This window comes from Chinchilla lanigera, unplaced genomic scaffold (genome assembly GCF_000276665.1).
Source record: "Chinchilla lanigera isolate Chin_1 unplaced genomic scaffold, ChiLan1.0 scaffold00001, whole genome shotgun sequence".
Lineage (NCBI taxonomy): Eukaryota > Metazoa > Chordata > Mammalia > Rodentia > Chinchillidae > Chinchilla > Chinchilla lanigera.
This window is the reverse complement of record NW_004955402.1, coordinates 34,995,803-35,015,013: the sequence shown is the minus strand read 5'-3', so window position 1 is coordinate 35,015,013 and position 19,211 is coordinate 34,995,803. Positions and strand designations below refer to the sequence as shown.

At 43.8% G+C, this 19,211-nt stretch overlaps 1 protein-coding gene across 1 annotated transcript in view; it reads left to right on the top strand.

Annotated features, from left to right (window-relative positions):
- The window catches only part of Myo5b (myosin VB), a gene marked incomplete in the record, with an annotated part of 354,780 nt that overhangs the window by 232,418 nt on the left and 103,151 nt on the right, over positions 1-19,211 (top strand). The window contains 4 exon segments of the mRNA XM_013510622.1: positions 857-979; positions 1,769-1,852; positions 15,969-16,124; positions 16,960-17,057. Of these exon segments, the coding sequence (XP_013366076.1) occupies positions 857-979; positions 1,769-1,852; positions 15,969-16,124; positions 16,960-17,057 (461 nt within the window).

The following is a 19,211-nucleotide window of genomic DNA, read 5'->3' as shown; positions in this document are numbered from 1 at the left end:
TTTCAATGAAACCAGGTGCTTGCTCACTTTTGAAGCCATCCATAGAGACATTGAAAGGGGCCGCCCCTAGGAAGTCTTAATGGAGTGAAAGCTCTAAGTCTGAATTTACATTTGAGGGGAGGCAGAGATATTAGTCCCAGGCGGATCAGCCTCTAGATACTTGGTACCCAATGTGTGACAAGAGCCCAACTCTAGGTCCTTGAGTGGCAAGAAACAAAGCAGTAAGGTGTAGTCTGTCCTTGAACCCAAGAGACCTATTGTGTGTAGTTAAAATACCCTGAAATCAGTGGTGAATTCTGTGTGTGTGTGTGTAAAAACTCAGTAATGAGGAATTTCAGAACAGGGAGACTCAAGGTCAAGAGTGGTCAGAAATGACCTCTCAGAAAAGGATGATAGGGCTGAGCCTGGATGGTGGTGTGGATGAGCCTGGGGAGGAGGTGGGTTTTCGTGCAGCAGGCCCCTGCAGAGCAGGCAGGGTGGGAGCGCGTGCTGTGCTGGTGAGGGTCGAGTGTGTCCATGATGCTGCGGGGAAGACGTAATTCAGATGGATCCATGGGTGTGACTGGTCCCATGGCCTCAGCTTCTGCTCTCATCATCTTTGAACTTCCTACTTCTGCCAGGCAGCAGACCCTTGGAGAGCCGGCACACTTCAGCGGGTGACAACCCACTCATGGTGGGTTGATGGCCAACTGTGCATGACCCCAAACATCATGGTTGAGTCATTCTTTCCACAGTCTAGTGAAGGTCCTGCTTTGAGGTGACTGCACCCTACAGAGCCACCGTACCCCTCCACTGTGACACTTTGATTCCTTTTTCCTCTTCACAAAGCACTCTGCCTTATTTTGTGGTTCTGCAGGTCCCCAAAGGAACTGACCAGAACTGGGTTCAGAAGCTATATGACCGGCACTCAAGCAGCCAGCACTTCCAGAAGCCCCGCATGTCCAGCACATCCTTCATTGTTGTCCACTTTGCAGATAAGGTGTCTGTCCTCTTACTGCCTTGGTACTGCCTTATCCCTGCCTGAAGTAGACTCAGGCTTCTGGGCTAAGAGGGCGCTTTCTCCCCCAGTGATGGGTATCGATACATAACTTTTCTAGGTGGATTTCTTTTTTTTTTAGGGGGTACTGGGAATCAAACGCAGGACCTAACGCTTGCCAGGTGGGCAGGCGCTGCGCCACTGAGCTAAATCCCCGGCCCTGGATTTCCTTTTAATTCTCAGACTGTGATGTGCATGTAAATTAACTAGAGATCTGTTAAAATGATCTGACCGGTGGGTCTGGGGTGTGACTGAGAAACTCATCTGTGGAGCCCTAACAAAACCTTTTATTTTGAGAGCTCCCTTGTAAGACAATATTTTCTCTTGCAAAGTGAATGCTCAGTTCTCCCTGTCAGTCCTAAGGGCTTCCTGAATTTGCATTTTAAATAGTTTCCCATCTACTCAGAGCTCTTTTTAGAAAATTCCACATGGATGAGATAAAACTGCAGTGGTGCCTCGGTTTACAAACTTAATTTGTTTTACAATTTTGGGGGAGATCACTGTGTTTGTGTTTGTGTGGGGAAAAGGACCGTGGTCATGTTTATCATTCAATGTGGATTTTTAAATGAAAGCAAAATTTTGCTGAACACTTTTGATGGCAAACTGAATTGTGTTTGCAAACAGAAGCCTTCATGAACCAAGGTATTACTGTATTCAAGTACTCAAACTGCTGGAGGTCCCTGGTTAGGCTGAACACTAACACTGTTTCTCCTTCCATTACTGTGGCCCCAGGTGGAGTACCTTTCAGATGGTTTTCTTGAGAAAAACAGAGACACAGTGTATGAAGAGCAGATCAACATCCTGAAGGCCAGCAAGGTAAAGGGCATCGGGAATGGGGAGCAGAGCAAAGGCGTCCACCCAGAGCTGGGTTGAGGGAGCTGGTGTCAGGCTCACTGTAGACTGTAGGAATTCAGACACAGGGAAGGCAAAGATGAAGGGCTTCATTAGTTATTTCAGTCTGAATACATTTGAGTATAGCCTGATGAGAGGAAGAAAGCAAGGGGGTGGGTAGGGAGAGACGACTGGGAAAGATGCCTGCTGTTGGAAGGCCACAGGGGAGGGGTGAGAGGTTACAATCAGGAGGAGGGATAGTGGTGAGTGTGACAGTGAAAATGGTGCTGGTGTGTGTTCAGTTACCTGTCTGCCATCTCCTTCCTTTGTATGTTGGTAGTCATGCACTCAGTTTCTGTTAGAAGTCAGTCTGCAGAACCCCTCTATAGCCAAAATCTAACGGAATCGAAGGTGAGAGTTAAGGGACATCTAAATGTACTTTGGAATCTTTCCATTATGTCCAGCTTTAGCGGTTTCCCTCATGAGCATAGCACAAAGAGCACATACTGTGTACATCCATTCTACAGGGAAAGGAAACAGGGTACCCACTCCCATATACATTTGTTAAAGCACCTGCTTGTGAGACACCTTGTTGACCCACCTGTTCTCATTCAAAAATGAACAAGGCAGTCTGCCTTGTACTGTAGTTGCTACGTTCTTGTGGCCTGAAAAAGGTGTGCACTGGTACCTCAAAGAGAGAGGAATCATGAAGACAGCTGTGGAGCCCCGCATACTGGCATTCCACACAGTGCAGATGCTGCTTTCCTTCAGAGGAAACCCAGGAAAGAAGTTGACAGGGTTTAGGAAGCTTTCCGCATAGTCCATGTGGCACTGAATTCACTGCAAGAGCCTGATAACACTGTGAAAATGACAGATGAATTTCTCTTTGTGATAAGCTTTAGATGAATGCAATAGGATAAGATGATAGAATGGAGAAAATATACCTAGTAAAATGGACCCAAGGACAGAAAGCCTAGCAAACCTTGTTATGTCACATGGCCCTGGAGCCTGAGGATGTAGGGAGGATTTAAGTTGGTAGCAGCATGCAGACTACCCAGGGCAGACTCCTCCTCCTCGTCACCTCTGGATATCTGGAATGTCAGTGAACAGGTCACTGGAACAACTGGCTGTGGGTGAAGGTGACTCCATCTGTCTGCTGTGACAGATTTTAGAGTTCAACACAAGATTAACCTCTCAGCTCCTCAAATTTCTAAATCTCCAGTCTATGATAGTTACACAAGAGTTTTACCTTTTTTCACAAGAGTGGTGGCAGGAAGGGGATAAGAGGAACCTCAGGCCACGGAGAAAGAAGATAATTGGACAGTGTGAGCACTGGAGCGCTGTCCCTACCCTGGTGTCCTGAAATGCTGTGAAGCCAGTGACCTCCTGTATATCTGACAGCGGTTCCCAGGCCTAGGAACCTCTGCCTTTCAGGTGTCAGTCTCTTCTTTCAAGGAGAACACAAAAGAGAGTTCTCATTAGATACAGAGTTGGTTCTGCCACTGTTGATTATTCAATTTGAATGACTCTCAGGGGTGCCAGAACCTGAAAAAAGAACATTGCCAAGAAAGTCTCTGAAAGATCATCTTTTGTTAGTGGCTGTTTTCTCCCTTATTTTTATTTAAAACCTTTACCGAATATTTGTGTGGTGCCACACATATACTTAACCTCATGGATCTTGCTATAGTGAAAAAGATATACAGTTATTACACATATACACAATGCAGAAAGATACGCATTACCATGAAGTACAAGTTATGGTAATGCCATGAAAGTCAGGAGAAAGATGGTAAGGAAAAGGATGAGATATGTTGGGAGACCTCAAGACTATCCTCAGGTTCTGTAGTTTGCTAGGAGAACTCAGCATATATACTCAAGGATATCATTTACTGCAGCAAATGGACGTAAAATACAAAAAGTCAAGGACAGGTGCATGGAGCACATCTGGAGGAATCTGGGCACAAGCTTCCAACTGTCTTCTCCCAGTGGATTCACACAAAGTGTGCTGAATTCCTCCTGCCCCCATAAACAAGTGTAAAAGTTCTTGTAAAATATCTACCAGGGAATGTTGCCTAAGCCTGGGTATCCTGGGTTTTTGTTCAGGATCAGTTATATAGGCACCCTCTACCTCACACGAACCAAAATTCTAGACATTCAGGAGGAAAGCAGATATTCAACACTAGCCATACTGTTTACACAGTCATTTTAGGGATAGTGAGCCAGTTTCACTAGGGAATGCTGACAGCTCTCCTGAAATCAAAGTTTCCAGACACCAGCTGGAGGTTGACCTTGTAAGGAGGCCTTTCTAAGGATAACAGTCTCCTTTTTGTACAAGGGTATCATTTTAGATTGGGGATACTGGATTTTTATTGGAAATGAAATGTAGACACATAAAAACTTAAATAGTGCAGAAATATATGAAAGCCATCTCTTTTACTCCTTGACCCATCTTCTGATGAATTCCTATTCTGCTTATCCAAGCATATGGGTACATCTTGTTAAGATTAACTGATCACAGTATATATACTTAGTCTCTAACTTTTCAGTAACTGTTGTATCCTGGCCATCTTTCCACATGAATACATATTTACTTTTGCTATTTTAAACAACTACTGGCAGTTTGCTATTTGAAATAAAACGGCAGTGAATGCCCTTCATGTATATCTTTGCTTGCTTGTACAGTTGTCTGTTGGGTAAAACCTTAGAAGTGAAATTGATGATTCAAAGGGCATATGCATTGAAATTTATAGACACTGGTAACTTGGAGGACAAATAAGTCCCTGATCTATTCTTGAAAGGTAACGTACTCCTTTATTTTCCTACCCACCCACCACAGTTCTAGCTTTCTGCTCTCCAGCTAATATTTCTAAAGAACCAGTGACCTTGTTGCCGTTCTACTCCCCATTCCGAGCTCCTTGAGATGTGGTGGTGGTGACCAGCTGTGCTTAGATCAGCCAGGTGGGGTTCTGAACTAAAGACCCTCACAGGAGACCAGAAGCTCTCCACCCTGAGCCTTCCAGCGCAGTTCAGACTTCCTCAAAGACAGAAGGCAAAGACTGACACTTAATCACCATCAGCCCATAGATGGGCTGTACACAGATGCAACTACAAACCAGAGACCTTCCTAAGGGTGCTTTCAGTCTTGAGGCGGTCAGGCATGTCTAGCAGCGTCTATCACTTAAGCACTTTTCAGATCCTTGTTCACTGAACCTCTGTCATTTCCTTTAATGAGTTCCTGCTTGCTTGAGCCACCAGTGGTACATGCATGACTGTCCCATTGGGCAGCTTGTACCACTGGTGGTAGAAACAGATCTAATCACTTTTATTGGTGTTTTTTACTAATTAATAAAAAGCCACTCAATGGGACAGTCATTCATCTACCATCAGCGTGGTTCAACCTGCCTGGCAGCAAGACACGAATTTCAGCCCCATTGTGAATGTACCTATGTTTTAGTGTTCACAGCAGTTCTTTGAAGCTTATGTTACTAATTCCATGTTAAAGGTAGAAAAATAAAGACTAGAACAATGGCCCTGCGTCATTAATGAAATATGTAATACCCAATTTTTATTGGTGTTCCTCTCTCCAAGTACAGCTAAATTGCAAAGCTTTGGTTAAATGTACAGTTTTACTTTTATGTTTTATGGGAGGCTCTCACCTTTTTGCCTTTGTGTGGCATCCCTGATAAGAAATTAGCAACTTGACGTGACCAATTAAGCAGTGTGAGATAGAAGACTCCCACCTGCCTGCCAGCCACAGGGATGTTTGAGACACTCCCAGCTAGAGCAGTGAGATAAAGTGGTGTTAATGAGAATGTAATTAGTAAAGCCAGTTCCACTGCCTAACAGCTTATAATGTAGCTAATTGCTTTCACAGCTATCACCACTATAAATAGAGACTTAAGAAAAGCCTCTTTAAAATATGACTTGAAGCTATTAACAGATTCATTTATTTTAAATAGTAAAGAATGCCAGTTTTTCCCTCCTCGATTTTGTTTTATTATAAAAAGGAATATTTTATTAACTTGGTGAGAGACCTTCAAAGGAGGATATTTTTTCTCTAAAGATGTTCTCTTTCTATACTGTGTTGTGTCCAGTGCCCTAGGTCCTGCACTGTGCATGGGTTGGAGGGACAAGCAGTGGGTTGGGTGTGCAAGCCAGGCAGCTAGGGCCATCCTGGGCTGTGTTCTTCAGCAGGAAGTCCTGAAACTCTCCACTCCGTGCCAGCAGGAAGACTCTCGAGGCCCAAATAGCTCAAAGACAGTTTTGGGTTAAAGCTGCCTGAGCTGAGCCATGACAGTTCCCAAGGTCCGGTAGTCACAGTGCAGTAGCTCAGACAAGGCCCAAGCACTCTCTCCCCAACTTTCTTTCCACTTGCATGACTTCAGCTGTCAAGAAATAATGATCCCTTGCAATCCACACCTACCTGTTCCTTAAAGGCTACACACATGCCATATTGAGCACTCTTACTCCTTTTAAAACAATGTATTTTAAGTGAAAAACTTCAGTTAACAGCATTATTGAGGTAGTCAACATATTATAAATGCTCATTCTTAAATGTGCCTGGAGTGCTGCTTGTGAATCATGTTTGTGCTGATAGTTGAAATGCTACTCCTGATGCTCAGAAAAGCAGGTCTCTATGTAAGAAAACTTTTAGCCTATACCTTAGCAAGTGCCATCCCTTTTCCAATGCGGGAATGTGCATGTTTGTCATCTTCCAAAGGTGCAGTCTTTCCCTAAAGCTTCTTGAAAACTGACTTAAATAAAAATATCCTAACTAAACATTATAGTTTTTCTCCCAAGCAGCAGAATTAACCATGTAAAAACCCTGGTTAAAAAGAAAATGTATTTTGATTGTTTACAGCCACAGTTAAGTTATAATACTGGATATTAATTATACAAAGTCATGCGTTTCTCTGGGATGTTTCCGTGCATGTACATATTGTGCTTTAATCCTGTTCACTTTCTCTTGCTGCCCTCCCCCTGTCTCCTTTCCCTTAACAGTCCCTCTTCTACTTTCAGTTCTTTTTAAGTTCGCACATATGAGAGGAAACATGATGTGTGTGTCTTGCTTATTTTGCTTAACACGATGTCCTCTAGTTCGCCCATTTTCCTGCAGATGATATAATTTCATTCTTCTTTATGGCCGAATAACACACTATTGTGCATGTAATACACCATATTATTGTAGACAGCTAAGTTAGGAAGAAATATTATAGGCAGTCACACAGGGCTAGGTCCTCGAGGGAGTCAGTTCAGAAGATGAGAATACATTACAGCTGTGGCTGGAGGGGCATCAGTTGGAGGCCTCAAGATGGAATGACCAAGCCTACCTGCCTCCCTAAGGGATAAGCAGTATACTATAGTTGGTATCACCTGGTCTAATACAGGCTAGGTAGCCATCAGTCACCCAGGTGGGTAACCAGGACCTTCTGACTCATCTCTTCCAAAAAAGGTCCTTGTTCGTTCTCATGTACACTTGTTACACGACTTGCTTCCCCTTTGGATCGATATTGCCTAAGCATCTATACTTGTAATCTCATTAGTTGATCATAGTTTTGTCCCACACTGTACCTACCCCACCCATGATTTTGCTCTGTAAAACTTCCTTTGAGAAATGGGCTCATTGGCAACCCATTTTCCATGTCCACTTCTGTCTCTCTTAGGAGCTGTCTCTCCTTCCAAAAAGCTTTCTTGCTCTTAAATTTAAAAAAAAAAAAAAAAAAAAAAATTCCTAATCTTAACCTCCGTTGTTCCTTAGAATTCATTCTTTGATTTGGGGGAACACAAACTCGGCATATCTGACATCTAGCAGATTGCGAGCTATAAAATTTCATAGCTCATGTCATTTGGAGGCCTTATATTCATATTGTCTTTGTTCATCTGTCATTGAGAAGCTCGGCTTGGGCTGAGGATTTAGTTCAGCGGCAAAGCGCCTGCCTGGCAAGCGCAAGGTCGTGAGTTCGGTTCCCAGTACCGGAGAAAAACCAAAACCAAAAAAAAAAAAAAAAAAAAAAGAGAAGCTCGGCTGATTCCATTTCTTGGCTATTATGAATAGTGTCACAGCAAACACAGTATGCAGCTATAGTGGGGTTTGGTTTTGTTTGTTTTTGAGGTACAGTCTCACTATATGTAGTTCAGGATAGCCTTAAACTCACTGTGTATCCCAGGCTAGCCTCAAACTCCTGGCAATTCTCCTGCCTCAGCCTCCTGAGTGTTAGGATTACAGATGTGTGCCACCACACCCAGCACAGATGCAGTTTTTAAAGATAAGATTCTAGGCAAGAGATCTTCATCAAACTGTTCTACTGTGTCTTATTTTAGTTTCACATGTTTGTTGTAAAAGAAATCTCTTTTGTATTCTTATAAGCACAAATGAATAGGTGTGATTTCCAAGGTAACAGCTAAGCAGACAGCTGTAATTGATATTTCCTTAAACTGTCAAATAGTCTTTAGAAAGTGTTTTCTTACTTCTCTTAATCTCTTTTCAAACAGATTTGGTTCAGGTTTTTAAAATCTATATATAAACTTCAATACCGGGCAGTACCAAAGCCAGTACCTATTTCAAATAAATGACAAACACAGTTAAGGAAATGTTTGGTTTGTCTGAATATGTTACTGTAACTGTTTTTGAATTAGAAAGAAGTGATTTTTAGAAAGGCCAATGCAGATGCCATTTCCCAGGCCTGACAATGATGTGAATGAAGGACTTTATTCCTGGTCGGCAGCCTTATAAACCAGCTTCTCAGTAGCTCCAAAAGCATAACCAGAATTAGTAGGTTAAAGAAAAAACTTGCCCCTCCTTGCCCAGCTGTATGAGGGTTTTTGTATGAATCTTTTGTCAGGTAACTACTTTTCATTGATAGTTTTTGCCTAGGTCTTTTGCTGTTGCCTGTAGCCCAGGATTGCACAGGATACCTTGGTTTTTCAGTCTCGTGGTCAGCCTAGAGAACTCTGTATGATCACTGAGTCTATGAAAAGAAATCCTAAATTGAATATGAAACCTATACCTCTTTTCCAGAGTTAATGTGTCTAAGAATTCATCTTCCAAATGCCATCTTAATAGCAGATATCCATAATTAAAACATAGCTTTCAAAACAAAATACAAATTCTCCAGACTATACCTTTGAGTGTTTATACCCAAAGTATAGCACAGTGCCAGCTTAGGTGAAAGTCAGCCGTGAACAGTTTTCCATTTCTGTTCTCAAGTTACAAATCCTTTCAGTAATGTATTAAAAAGCGTAGATTCCTTCCCTGATGGGAGCTAGAGAAAGGGGCTGAAAATTTAAAATACTTATTAGTGATCTGATTTCAGATATCCTTTTATGATTTTGGACACACATTTTGGACCTTAGAATTTAACAGATCTTTCTTACAGTGTTATCATTAATGACATCTACTGTATAAATTAGACTCTTAAAACTATCATTATGAAAACTGGTAATTCCTACTCATACCACAAACATCTTGGAAAGTGTATGGATTAAAATTATTTAATCAGCTGGAATAGTGCTTTAGTATGACAGACTGAGTCAGAAGAATATCTTTAGAATGTGAACCTTCCCAAGGCTCCCATTATTTCCCTGTGGAAGATTCTCAGTAGCAGTCTGCCCTTTCTCACATGTGCCCTGGTACCCTAACACCATTCTTGAGAGGCCCCTGGGCTGGCTGTCTTCTCCTCCTCTCCAGGCCTTTTTTTCCCTGCTGTCCGCATATTCTAGTTTACCTGCGCCGTGATGGCTTTCTGCCATAGGCTGTGGAACAGTGAGTCTGAACGAGGGGCCACTAGATAAAGTTTGCATTCAAAGAAAACTCTGGCTAATGGTAGGATGTCTCTAGATGTGAAGGCATAACTAGTGGTCCAGGAAAGAACTCTGGTGATCCCGAACCAGGGCTACAGCATTCCTGATTTGTGCAGGAAGGATTGTGGACACTTCACTGTAGACAGAACCTGACACTTGATTGAGCCAGGAGGTAGGTGATGGCGAGATCCCTAATTTCAAAATGCAGTGTGTGAGGGAAATTTCTCACTGTATCAAATCTGAAGTGCCTGGGAAACATCCACAAGAAGGAAGATATTGAGCACGTAGCTGGAAATACGATCACAGTAATGGAAAAAAGAGAGGCTGGAGAGGCAGGATTGCGAGGGATAGTGGAAGCACATGGAGGCTGCCCAGGGAATGAGTATTGGAGAGAAATAGGCAGAGCTTGCAAACAGTAGTGCAGGGGAGGAGAAAGCAGGAAGATAGACCAGCAGAAGGTGCTGGAGAACAGTCAGGAAGACAGAGAGGAACTGGGGGAGATAGAGCCACTACAGCTAAAGAACGGCCTATAGGAAGGAGTGGGTTGGGTTGGAAGCCTTGGAGAAGACAGATAAAATGAATGAAACCATTTCTAAGCATTGAACTTTGCAAGGAGGATCCCCAAATGGTCTCTCAGGATCCTTTTCAGCATTGTGGAAAGGAGGCCCAAGAACTTCTGGGTCAGGTAGGAGTGAGATGGGGCAATGGAGAAGGTGCATTGTCTTTGGCCACCTTGTTAGGCAGCCAACGTACACTGAGGGAAAAGAGAAGCAGCTGAGCGTGGAAACAGTTGAGGCAGGAAAGGACATTGAGCACAACAGCACAGCTGTGTATTTAGAGGAAGAAGCATTGGGCATGGAGAACTCAAAGTCCAAGAAAATCTAGGAGTCCGGGTAAGGAATGATTTAGAGGAAGCATCTAGATCAGTTCCCTTATTTTTACACATGAACAAATTAGCATCAAGAACAGTGAAAAAGTTTGCCAGAGATCACAAAGCTAATTACACTGCAGTGTCTGTGTAAGGTTCAGATCTCCTGAGCCTAGCCCAGTGCTCCTCCTACTACCATATTACTTCTGAGATACCTGCTGGTTACAGGCTCTGCTAGCCTCTCTGGGCTCCCTCAGCAGCTTGTACAGGCCATCCTGTGCAGTGGGCTTTTCAGTGTCTTGATGGTGAAACGGTGATTTTTCCCAAATAGTCACTGGCCATTTCTAGTCTCAGTAGTGTAGTGTTGCTTGGGCTCTGGAGCCAGCCTGTCTGGGTTTAAATCCTGGCACTTTGCCCCTTAGTAGTGCCAGACTTCAATAAAATGAGATGCAGTGGTATTCCTCTGCATGATCGTTGGGACGCCTGAATGAGTCCTTACATGTCTGGCACATTCTAAATACTCGAATGTTAGTGCATGAATGTTACTTTTTTTTATTATTTTTTAGTGCCTGTTATTTTTTAAAGCCCATAATGTTTCATATTATTCATAGGATTAACAAGAAAATTCCTTTATGAAGCCCTGCATGGACTGGTCACTTTTTCTTCCCTCCCACTATGTGCACTGCAGTGTCCTGACTTCGTGTCAGTGCTGAGCTCCATATATGCAGTTATTTCCACTCTGTAACATGCTTTCCTAGCCCTCAGACATCCCACCACCTCAAACAGCCCTTCCTAAGAGGCTCTTCCTAATTTCTACACCCGAGACACTGCTTTAATTATATCTTTATTCATTTCTTTAGGACATCTTGTCATTATGCTTTTAATTGTAGAGATAATTGATTAATGTTCACTTTCCATTGTACATAAGAAGCTGTGTTTTTATTCATTTTTGTATTACCAGCCCCTAACACAACATGGGTTGTGTATTTGATAGTAAATAATGATGGATCTACAAATGAACTAACTGATCAATCTTGCTTTGACCTAATATTTCCTTTCTCTTCTGTGATAGCACATAGAATTAAGTAGCTAATGAAAAGATATATGTGGTATACAAATTTTAGCTGCTGATGTTAAAAATCCTATGTATGAGTTGTCTGTGTTTCTCCGACAGTGTACTAGTTACATTCACATCTAAGGAGGCAGTATTTATGACTTTGAAATGCCATGCATGTAAAGAAATGGAGGGAGATGATCCATTGCAAAGATGTTATGAGTAGGAACAAAATTATCATCTGTTGGCAGCTAAAACTCGGAGACATCCAATATGATGCCATCAGAGTGACCCTCCAAGCCACCTGCCTGACTACAGTATCCTTAGCATGGACTGAAGTCTCTTTATCTCCTCTGTTGAAATTCTTTTGGCTGTTGGCTGTGGGCTTTCCAAGCCTGGTGCAGGAATTCAGGGTGTGCTTTTCTGAGGAATATGGTAGCATTCTTCAGTGCTGGTTATAGTGTCACCATCCTGTTGCAGCCACATGGTAGCCAGCAGTGAGCCTTGACTGGAGCTCCTCACCAGATGGTCCCTGGCCTGAAGATCATTGAGTGGTGCTTGTGTTGGTTTATTTATTAACGTGGTGCTGGGGACTGAACCGAGGATCTCACATGCTAAGCAAGCACTCTACCACTGAGCCATATCCAACCTCAATCAGTCAGTTGGTGTTTTTAGACTGAACTTAAAACCCAGATCAGAAAACTAAAGAACTACAACCTTTATTTGCATGTAAACCACTGTGCTAAAAAATGGAAATCAGGCACCTCCGATGGTTGGTGTTCCGGTGAGAAATGGAGAGTGCAGGGGAGGACTAACACACTGGTCCAGCACGTTTGCACATGTAATCGCAGAAGTACACACACCGTTGGTTCATTGCCTCGTAACCCACCTGACTAGCAGCTGTGCTATGTAAAACAAAATACGGATTTGTGTATAATTACTCCTGACTTCAGAATTAAACTAAAAAATGTAAACTTCTAATACTTAAGAGCCATATTTGAAGAACTTTTTTTTGTATTTAATTTTAGTTTTAAATACTTGATGTAGGAAACCAGTCTATAATTTTATCCAGCACCAGGTACTGCTGTTGAGTATTAACCATCATAACCTTGTATGTGTAGGTTGGCATACTCAGGCTAGTCCTCTCTGATGGCAATGTTCTTGCATAAGACTAGGCTTAACACTTTGTGAAAATTAACTTTATTTTATGGAATTTGTGTGTTACTTATTATGCAAGGAGTGCCAGAAGTCATCACATAGAAGGGTATTCACTGAGCCAAGTATCTTCGTTTCCCAGTTTTTAAATGGACAGGCCTCAAGTCCTGACTGGTGGTCCTATGCCTGTCCTGGGTAATGTCAAGTTTCAGGAAGCCTTAAGGGAATAGGATGCCCATGATCTGTTTATGCCCCAACTCTTTTTACCCTGCGACTCAAGCATAATTACCTAATGAGGCTGCGGAACTTGCCTTCGCGTGAGCTAAATCACCTGGGTCTGACATCCAGGTCCTGAGAGTAGCTCTCATGTGCCAGCAGCACAGTCTTGCTCCTTTGTCTGGACACTAACGTGTTCATGCTGAGATATCGCCAGCTTGTGTGACATCCTGACTGCACTGTCATGTAGTATGGGAGGGGAATGAGAGGAATGGGATGAGCCAGGGCATACTGTAGGTTATAATATAAAAGGCCTCTCTGCGTTGTCTAATAATTATAGGCTTCCTAGAGTCTTTGCATATACAGGTCTGAATAGATCTGACCTGAAATACTGATAGAAGATGCCACTGGATTATTTTGCAAGTTTTGGACCTGTCCATTATATGATCCTTTTATATTCCAAGCTATTAGTATGGAGGCTTACTTATAATGTTCTGTAGGTGCCCAGTGAATTCTCAGATAAACTGGGAGTCAAATTATAGAAAACTCTAGGGAATTCAAAACAGAACATAATAGAAGAAGTTGGCCATTACTGCTGTCTAGGACTTATAGGCTTATATGAAGGTGATGTTCCACCTTGAGTGCTTAACTCATCGCAGCCTGAATCTCCTGCTCTGAATTTCGGGGCATGTTATCAGCTGGAGGATTATTTCATGAAGTGCCTTTTTGTGTACTTGGTCATGACTGCAAGCACATCAAAGACAAAAGCTGTGTTCTAAACTCTCTTGTATTTCTACTTCCTTGATACTGCCAGTGTAAGTGACAAAGGTACCTTTGAGTATTGAAACAGGCTCTGCCCTAGGTGTCCAGGGTTCTAGCCTGGGCTCAGCCATATTTTTTCAGATCAAAAATACGATTTTCTTAAGAACTTGCAGGTTAGATAAATTTTTCATATATAACCTAATAAAATAACTAAAGTAGATAACGTTAGAGTGCTTACGTGATGGGCACACTGCTCTGTGCTCACATGGATCCTCTCATTCGATCCTCTCCTCAGCCCTCAGCTTCTCTGGTGGTAGAGGTTAGGAGGCTGTGGGTTGAGCATAGACCTCAAGTGCTTCCTGGGTGCTGGAATGGGTGGAATGCTCTGGAAAGGGCCACAGGCGACACAGGACTTGTCCTCAGGATGGAGAGAGGGGCCTCAGGGCCCCAGAGGAGGAGGGAGAGGGTGTTTCAGGTAAGAGTATCACAGCAAGCAGAGGTGTAAAGGTGGAAATAACAAGCATGGTGCTGCGTGGGACAGCAGGGGGGTTTGCAGTCTTTTGAGGGAGAATGAGTGGGGTCGAATTATGGAGTCCTTGAATGCTAGACCAGGGCATTTAGACATCATAATAGGGGGGAACCATGCTTTTAAGTGGGGTTTAAAAGAACTGGGTGCAAGCTGGGAGTGATGGTATGCACCTGTAATCCATTCAGAGGCTGAGGCAGGAGGATTACCACAAGTTTAAGTCCAGCCTGGGTTACATAGTGAGTTCAAGGCTAGCCTGAACTGCACAGGGAGACCTTGGCTCAATCAATGAATGAATGAATGAGAGGGAGGAAGGGGGAGGGGGAGAGGGAGAAAAGAAAGAGGAAGGAAGGAAGAGAGAGAGAGAGAGAGAGAGAGAAAGAGAAAGAGAAATGAGTGCAGGGTAGGTTAGAAGGAGCAGAACCTGGAGTCTGAGGCACTAGCAGCAGCCTCTTGTCTGTTGATGGAAGCAGCAAGGTTGGCAAAGGGGACCTGAGTTCTTCTCTTCCTTCTGCACTGGCAGGTTCTTGCTAGAGGCTTCACAACACTTTGTACTAGGTCCAGCACTGACTTCGCCAGGGGGTGACAGCAGAACTGTGTTCTGGCCATCAGGCTGAGGGTCCTGATGGTCAGAGCTCTCTGAGCCACCAGTTCTTCATCCAAGGCATCATCTGCACCTTGCTACAGAGATACCAGCCAGGGAAACCACATAACTGAGTCCTTAAAGCAGCCCCATATAACGCATACAGTCTTATACCCAAGCTCAGGGAAATCACACAAAGTTACAAAAGCCAACACATGTGAGAAAATAGCACTTAAGCATCGGTCCTGTGAGAGTGTCTCTGTACCTCCTACTGTAGGAAGTGAAGTTTTGCCCATCTTCATAAGCGAAGGTAAGATGAGATTGTCAAGAAAAGCTACTTTTTCCCAACCTTTTAAAAAATTGAACTATTGTTCACGTACCACAAAACTTACCTATGTATGTAGGAAGAAGAGGGTTTCTGGGGTTTCAACACAAGGCTTTCACACTAAGCTATAGCCCTGGCTTAAAAAAAAAATAAAAAATTGAGACAGGTTCTCACTAAGTTCCCCGGGCTGGGCTTGAATTTGGGATCCTCTTGCCTCAGCCTCCGAGAGTGCTAGGATTATAGGTATGTGCCATCATACCCAGCAAAACTCACTTTTTGAAGTGTACGATCCAGTGCTTTTTTAGTATGGTCACGAAATTGTGCAACCATCACTACTATAAATTCAAAAGTATTTTCATTACTCTAAGAAGAAACCCAGTATCCCTTAGCAGTCTCTCCCTTTTCTTGTTCTACCAGCCCTATCAACTATGAAATCACTTTCTCTGCCCTGGACATTTCATATACTGTATATAGAACATACAGCATGTGTCTGGTTTTGTGCACTTAACATAATGTGTTCAAAGTTCCTCCATGTAGTAGCATGAATAAGGTATTTATTCCTTTAGATTGTTGACTAACATTCCATCATATGGATATGTAACACATGGTATCCACTCCTCAGATGGTGGCCATTTGAGTATTTCTAATGTGTTGCTCTTATGAGTAATGCAGCTCTAAAAGGCATGCAAGGATTTGTGTGGACATGCTTCATTTCTTCTGGGCATATCTTAGGAAAGCAATCTTGGAAGAATTTAAGTAATGTAAAATACAGGAGATCTCATTTTCATTATTCTTTTTGTGATTGTTTCTAGTTCCCGTTAGTGTCTGACTTGTTTCGTGATGACAAGGATGCCATTTCTGCCACCACCCCAGCGGGGAAGGGGTCATCTTCCAAGATCAACATTCGCTCTGCCAAACCCCCCATGAAGGCCTCCAACAAAGACCACAAGAAAACTGTGGGCCACCAGGTAAGCCCCAGGCTCATGGCCGGAAGCCATGGCTGTGGCATGTGTGGCGGGGCTGGCTTCTCTGTTGATACGGCTGCAAGGGCAAGCAGACCACAGTGGCCTTGGCACCAATGGCCTTGGCCACATAGATCAATTTCTGTCTTTTGAAGATGAAACTCCGAAACCTCTGCTAGGAGGACTAACGGAAGAAAGGGGAAGGGGAATGAGGACAGCCCCAGTCGGTGCATGAATTGCTGAGGCACAGCCACAGTGATTAGCTTCAAGGGAGGCAGAGGGTCACATCTACAGGGTAGGGAGGAGAGTTGAATAAACCCAGGGATCAAGAGAATGCCAAACAACTTCTCCCTTCCTTAAGGCCTCTGTTGGCATTCCGCCACTGCATTTCCAGTGAGGAGCTCTTGGCTGCCACCACTTTTATTCCTGTGGATTTGCCAGTTCTGGACATCTGATACACATGCAGTTACTCCCACGATGCTCCCCCATTGGAAGTCAAGGCTGCAAGGCCCCAGTGTGCAGCTGTCAACTGCCTCTTATCTCTCAGCATTCACTTGCCTTGTCATCCCATCCCCGTGGGAATTAAGAACATTAAGGGATGGTCTCTGCTTATTTAGTTTGAGTAGGGCCTCCTAGGGGAAGGACTTGAGTTTTGGTCCCAGTGAGGTAGCAGTGTCAGCGGGAATCTGATTATAGGTCTCTGAGTTTCTTCCCCTGTTCTTTTGAACTAATAGCAATAGCAGTAGCAACTACTACTGTCACCACCAGTATATGAGTTTTTCTTTATCTCACGCTCAACAAAATGTGAAAAATAACCAAATGCTGGCTTTTGCCTCCCCAGTTCCGCAACTCACTGAATCGCCTCATGGAGACCCTAAATGCCACCACACCACACTATGTCCGCTGCATCAAGCCCAACGATGACAAGCTGCCGTTTTAGTAAGTACTGCTAGGCATAGGCAAGCCCAAGATCCACATCAGGGTGATGGGATGGGCCCACTCTTGTAGGGTTCTGCAGCTTCAGCATGGTGACCGGTAAGGTGGGTGAACACAGGCCGACAGATGTTACTGGATTGTACCTGCCACTCTCCTGGATTCAAGAGGGCGGAAAGATACTGTTCTTCAGTTACCTGGGGCTTGCAGTGCTGCTGGATGTGCATTCCTGAATCAAATGTGAGGCTCTTGTAGAAGCGTGTCATTAAATGTGGAAGGCTGTGTCTGACCCATGAAATGTTAAATTCAGACACATGAGGATAGCAGGAGTGGTCAGAAAGGGCATTTCTGGTACTGAGAGATCCAGCCCTCAAACAGCACATGGGGTGTTAGGACACAAAGGTAGTCCTGCTTCTCACATTGCCTCTGCCACTGCACTTCCAGGTTAGCCACTATTACCTTCTCCTCACTCATTACCTCTGCCTTGAAATTGTTCCTTGTAGTTCTGTCCACATTCATTTGGCTGACTTCATGCAAATCTGTTTTAAGAGTAGCTCTTAATTATCTTTGTCCACCTTTGGTTTCTGCCAAATTCCAGGCCAGTATTTCTGCATGCTGCCACAGCCTCCTCGGCCACCTCACTTTCAACAGGATTGAGACCACACTCATGATCTTTTCCTTCCAAAATGATTGCTCTTGCTTTTGTCTCTGCGTTAGTGAATGGGGTAACCATTCCTGACATTCTATTCACCCACAAGACCTGATGCCCCACACTAGAAACCTGAGTCACTCTCTGCCAGCTCTGTCCAGCAGGATCTTCTGTGATGATGGCACTGTTCCGTACACAACATCATCCAGTGCGGTAGCTGCTGGTCCCGTGTGGCACTCGGTGCCTAAAATGTGGCTAGTGTAGTTGAGGAACTGAATGTTTCATTCAAATGTCACATTCCCACAGGTGGTGAGTGGCTAGCATGTTGCACAGCACACCCCTTGACTCTGCCACCTTTACCCCCATTGTCTGGTCATTGTTAAAGTCCCGTGGAATCTACATTAAAATTTAACTTATCATCTCTTTTTTTTCTTCTCCTATCTCCTTATTCCAGATCCTCTTCATTTCTTTTTCCTTGAACATTTTTATGGACATGTATCAATTACACATATTAATGGGGTTCAGTGTGATATTTCAGTACTGACGTATAGCAGCCACTGATCAAATCTAGCTGCCCTTTATTCACCCCTCCCTTTCCGTGTTCACTCTCATGTGGAATCCAGAAGTCAGCCTGACTGTGTGACCATGACACCCACACCCCCTTCCTGCCTGCAGCACACCCCGGGCCATTACCCACCTTAGCAGCTCCTCTTCCCCGACTCCAGTCCTCCACGTGCCATTCCCTCTGGCCAGGGAACATATATATGTTGTTGATTTTTCTTAAATGCCTTATTCCCACCTTTCTTTATGCTAAGCCCAAAAGGGAAACCGTGGAAATTTCTTCCTATGAAATCAATCATTTTGCCAACTCTGACTCTCAGACTGAGCATTTGAACTGCCTTCTGCAGTTGCTGTCATTTAATAAAGCCTGAGCCCCGCCTGGGCCTCATGGTGGAACAGGGCCAAGGAGACAGTAGTGAGTCACTCTTCTCTGAAGTGTGCTGACTGCTCACTTTCTTTCTTCCTCCACATTCTGAGATGCGCCTAGGAGCCCCGCCCCTCCAATGTGGCATCTGCTTACTGGCTGGCTGCAGGAAAAGAAGCTGATGGAAGAGCAGTGTGTGTGAAAGATGCAGATTGTGTGTGAAGGGCAGAGTAATGTGAAGGGCCTGGGACAGGAAAGATGGTGCTCAGTGCCTGTTCTGCCCCAGCCAGCTGTGACCCTGGGCAGTTCATTGACCAAAGCTTGGTATCTTCCAAGTGCCAGGTACTCTGTGGGCTTCCTTCCCATTTGAGACATGGACGAGAAAGACACTTTCTAATCTAAGACCCTCTTTTGCCTCCAGGACCAAAATTTTTCAACAAATGCAGAGAATGGGAAGAATAAAAATAATGGTGAAAAAAAAACAACAGCAGCAGCAATGATCCAAATCAGAAAACCTGAATTCTTGTTCACGCTCACTACTGATTATTTGGCTAATCAGAAAGCAGTTGTTTATTGTCTTTGTCTC